Source organism: Capsicum annuum, chromosome 3 (genome assembly GCF_002878395.1).
Source record: "Capsicum annuum cultivar UCD-10X-F1 chromosome 3, UCD10Xv1.1, whole genome shotgun sequence".
Taxonomy (NCBI): domain Eukaryota; kingdom Viridiplantae; phylum Streptophyta; class Magnoliopsida; order Solanales; family Solanaceae; genus Capsicum; species Capsicum annuum.
The window spans coordinates 2,572,885-2,577,972 of NC_061113.1; the positions used below are offsets into that span (position 1 = coordinate 2,572,885).

Below are 5,088 nucleotides of genomic sequence, written 5' to 3' on the forward strand. Positions count from 1 at the left end.
ATATCAAAACACCCTTATGTTATTTAACCATGATTAATCAACATGTATTTTACTTAATTTAATTACATAACACTAGTTTGGTGTATACACCGGGTGTGTGTAAGTTTTTACCGTTAAGGAGCATATATATAATACATCACCAAATTAATCCCATAACATTATTTATTTTGTTTTAATCAAAGTCTATCCCACAACATTAACTTTTTCCAAAAAAGGAAATCTTAAACTTTCCCAAACGATCACATTACACATAAGTTTGGTCACCTAAAATCTTTCAATCTTAAAGTTTCTATAAATAGGAGAAAAATATAGGAATTTTAATCAAACGTCATTCAAACACATTCTAGAGTTCAGTGATATCAAAATGAGTTTCAAAACAAATGTTTTTTTGTTAACACTTTGTTTGTTGGTGCTTCTGACGATGATGTCTTCAGAGGTTGTTGCTAGGGACATGCCTTCTGGTTCACTAATTCCATCACTTAAATGTAAGTAATTTTCTACCTTATTTTTTCTTCTACGGACCTTCAGTAGTGGCATACTGGCGTAGTCAAAAAAAATTCATTGATGAGAGTCAAAATAAAACAAAATAATAACAAATGATGGAGTTAAAAAAAAAAAATCTTTTATCTTCTAAATAAAAACGACCAGCAAAAATAAGCTCTGTCCTTTTATATCTACTTCAAGAATTATATGCATATTTCATTTGGGTTAAAATTTATCCATGGCGGATGGTTTTATCAAATCAGTGAATACAAATTAAAAATAAAAAGAATAATATATGCATCACTCATTCATGGTTAAATGATGGAGTAACTACCTATATTACAAATACATGTAATGTCTCAATTGTGTGCACAGTACAGATACGTATTTGCCATTTCATTTTCCACTATTATCTATATATATATATATGAAATAATTTTAGTAATGCACAAATAGTACAATTTTCATCGAAGGAGGTTTGGATGAACCCCCTACCAAAGGATGGGTGTATATATGTGTGGGTGGGTAAAATGTTTTTTTACATATACATGATATAATTTTTTAATGAAAAGTGTTCGCTTGACCATCCTAAACTAAATATGGCTACGCCACTGACTACTACTTGTATACTTGGGTGCAGCAAATGAAGGGGAAGGTACAACCGGGTCGTTGGATGGCCCAATTAAGCCCCAAGTGTTTCCTGCTATCGGATGGCCGATAGCAAAATTTGCCGGAGAAGTCGCATTTAGTTATTGCGTGGAGTGCCAATTTAAATGTTGTTTGCCTGTGAAATCTCGAAAAGAATCAGATTACAAAAATCTATATTATATATAATCTTACTTTGCAATTGATGTGGAAAAGACTATTTCCTTGAAACTAGTGTACTAATACTAATATTAATATTATGACATTAGAATAAAGGAACGTTGCTTTCCACTAATCTCATAATAAAATAGTACTGAGTTATTAGAAATATAAAAATAAAATTGCAAAAGTTGCAGTGTTTACTCAACTCTTAAAAGAGTTTTTAAATATGAAATTGTGAATGTTGGTGTTAAATATTGTTCTTTTACCTCCATATTTTTGCGTATCCCAATAATCTAAACAACTAAGTGCTAGCTCTCACTTTTAATCTCATAGTTGAATGAACAAAATATTTAAAGGCATGCAGTAAATATTTATTATATAAAAAAATAATTTCATTTTTAGGATTTCAGTTTAAAACTTCTAATTCGAAATAAAGAATATTTATCTTCGTAAAATAATCTTTAATGATACTCCATAAGCACTAGTATTTCTCATTAATTACTAAGTTATTATGTAAACCTGCATGTACCTTAATGATCACACATTAAAATTCAAATAAGTCCATAGGAAATATTAATGAAATTTCCTTTAGAGGATCCAAAGTAATTATTTCCACCTAACAAGTAAATATATCACAATATCGAGTATGAAAAGAACGTAACATGATGATGTGGGAGCACAAACTACCCCGTTCAAAACAGTGGCGCACCTACATTATGGTTAGGGTTTCATCCAATTCGACAGAAAATTATGTTATATATATACATAGTTAAAATTATTTTTTATGTATACATATTAGATGTTGAACCCTCTTTGATTATTTTTTATATTCACTTATGAACCCCTTAACGAAAATTCTGGCTCCGCCACTAATTCAAAACTGATCCTTTAAGAATGCAAACTAAGGAAGCGAAGGTTGGATAGAAAGATGCATAGCAAATTTTGCCTTTGCTGCTTCTCTCTATGAGGTTAGAATGTAAAGTTCTGTGTGGAGATTAATAAAAAAAAAATTCTTCACCAAAAAAAAAAAAAGTAAATATATTTTAGATATAAACCAAAACCAATTCTAAACATCACATGCATGCCAAAATGCTGACAAGCATCAAATTTCTATCCAACCAGATGACAATATTTTGAATTGTTAGTTTTTTTTAATTAATATGAGTGAGCTTCTACTTAATTTCATTAGCATTGACGACATCTAGCACGATTTTAAACTTAGGGTCTATTTGATACGAAAGAATAATAATCTTTTTTTCTTAGAGAGATCGATGGTATAGTATTGTTCAAAGAATAGGAAAAAAAAATAACAAATTTAAAGAGTGGGCAGCTAAGTAGAAGGAAATTCATCATGTGAAGTTTCACTTTTTTTAAAAAGTTTGGTAAGCCAAATCTTTCTAAAGTGTCTATAGATAGGAGAGCAAATAATATTGCTTGATCATCCATGAATTAATTATCAACAAAGTTTTTTGTTCTTTTTTTTAAACAAATTTATTCGTCCAAAATGGCGTTCAATGCTAATGTTTTGGTTATTTTTTCTTTGGTTCTTGTGATAATATCTTTAGAGGTTATTGCTGATCCTGCACTCCCAGTGGGTAAGTTTTTAAATTATATATATAGTTTTAAGTAATACAATTATTATTTTCATAAGACAAATTTAATTAAGTACAATTTTAAATGGTTAAAAAAAATGTATAATATAAGAAAATTATTCATATCCTTGTCATTAACATTTGTCTCTTATTATTCTTGATGTTTACCATAATTAAAAGTTAATTAAAAATGGATAAATTTGAATACTTTTCTCGAAGTAACGTAACATGTGAATCTCATATCTATGTTAAAACTTATTTCAAATCAAATTCAAAATCAAATACGAGATAATTTGATAAAATAACTGTAGAATATAATAAGGGTAAAATTAAAATATCTCATATAGTATAGTAGATGGGTAAATTTGATTCTACCATTTGCCTTGTGTAAGCAATAATTGATCCCATATGAAAAAAGGTGGGATTATTTTACTATAGAAGAAAATAAAATAATAATAATTAAATTAAAACTTAAACATGGGAGAAGAGTAGGCTAGTATATATGTATTTGTTATATTTATTTTTTGAACATATTTTATATTCTTCATTATTTAATATAGTACTCAACATGAATTCTGGTATAACGAATGGTGTTCAAAATGTTGTTGAGATGAATAACAAAACGCTTCAAGGGAGAGGCATTGGTGGCGGTGGGGGTTGGCGTCCTGGGAAAGATAGCGGTGGCGGTCCTGTGAAAGGTGGCGGTGGCAGTGGCCGTGACAATAAGGGTCCTGGAAAATATAAAGGTGAAAAAAGTGAATTACTTATGTGTAGTTTTTGCAGTGGTTGCCCAGATGATGAAGACGAAAGAACTGTCTGTCAACTCTTATGTTGTTCATAATAATAGAGTCATAAATATGGAACTATCATCTTCTTTCGATCCATACTAGCTACTCAAATACTATATATTTTGTGTAATAATATGAGATTGATTGAATAAAAAAAATAAAAACTTTGAATTATCCGCATGTTACTTTTCATTTTGTTTGCGATAATAATAACAATACAAGTTCGAATATATATATATATATATATATATATAATTTAACTAAGTGAAAGGGTTTCTAGCTTCAATTCACTTTTTACTTTGATTAATATGATTTGTAAAATTTACTTCTTCTATTAGTTTTGTTGTAACGATCAATGACAAATTTAGAATTTGAAAGGTATAAATTTTAAAGCGATTTACAGTTAATATTAAAATAATTATAGTTAAATTTACAATAAAAAAAAAAAAAATATATATATATATATATATATATAGAAATGTATATAAAATGAATATATACATGATCTAAGTAATATATAAGTATTGAATTCATGTGAATACATAATCGACCCTCTAGATTCGTTCCTGTTGGCAGTATTGGTATATTAGATATATCTTTTCCTAAACACAATTTATTAGTTTTTTTCGAATCTTGCAAATCAAAGCTCCTAATTGTTGAAATAATCAAGGCAGTTAATTTTTCTATCACTAATCGTTGCTTATCCAATAAAATTTTTCTATCACTAATCGTTGCTAACTATCCAACAATTAAAGTTCATGTAAAATATACATCTATATAACATACCGAATAAAATGTTAAATCGGCAAAACTCATGAAATTTTGAAATTAGCTTGTCAACTCAAAGGTTATACAGTATTATTTTTAAAAAAGTTCACGTTTACACACAGAAAATGTAAATGTATTCCTAATTCAGTATTGTAAGTAACAATCATCATTGATTATTTATTTTTTAATGCAAACGATATATATATATATATATATATATATATATCAACGTCTATTAGGAAGAAACTTGTGGCTGAGTCGTTATACATACTGGCACCAACAGTAGTTGCCACCGTACTGCTAGTATTTATATCCTGATTAATAGAACTATTGATATTATACAGCATTGACGTCTGAGTAGACGTTACTATCCTAACTTTCCTATGTGATAAGCCTCCATTCTTATCAGGCTGCAAAATATCTACAACGGATGGTGGAGGTTTCCACGTTGTAATAGTAATAGTAGTAGCTAGAGATATCTAGCCTCGTCAGTGCATCCACCAACTTATTTTGCTTTCTGTAGACGTGCTTTAGATGTTGTTTAGTCTATGCTTCAGGCTCACTTAATTTTTAGTGTTCGATAAATACGCAAAAAAAATAAAAATCAAGAGTGTTTATATAGCGATGCGAATCCAAGATTTCAAATTCAC

The 5,088-nt window shown here is 28.7% G+C and overlaps 1 protein-coding gene across 3 annotated transcripts; it reads left to right on the plus strand.

Annotated features, from left to right (window-relative positions):
* The first annotated feature begins 337 nt into the window (after positions 1-337).
* On the plus strand, positions 338-3,767 carry LOC107866531. Of its 3 annotated transcripts, none has more exons than XM_016712569.1 (2): positions 338-485; positions 3,443-3,767. In XM_016712569.1, exons 1-2 carry the CDS (start codon positions 365-367, stop codon positions 3,721-3,723), a joined length of 402 nt encoding a protein of 133 aa, XP_016568055.1. In that variant the 5' UTR covers positions 338-364; the 3' UTR covers positions 3,724-3,767. The 3 variants fall into 3 exon arrangements, with proteins under 3 accessions (XP_016568055.1, XP_016568057.1, XP_016568056.1); XM_016712571.2 differs by lacking the exon at positions 3,443-3,767 and adding an exon at positions 1,124-1,335; XM_016712570.2 differs by lacking the exon at positions 338-485 and adding an exon at positions 2,749-2,885.
* Positions 3,768-5,088: the final 1,321 nt, after the last annotated feature.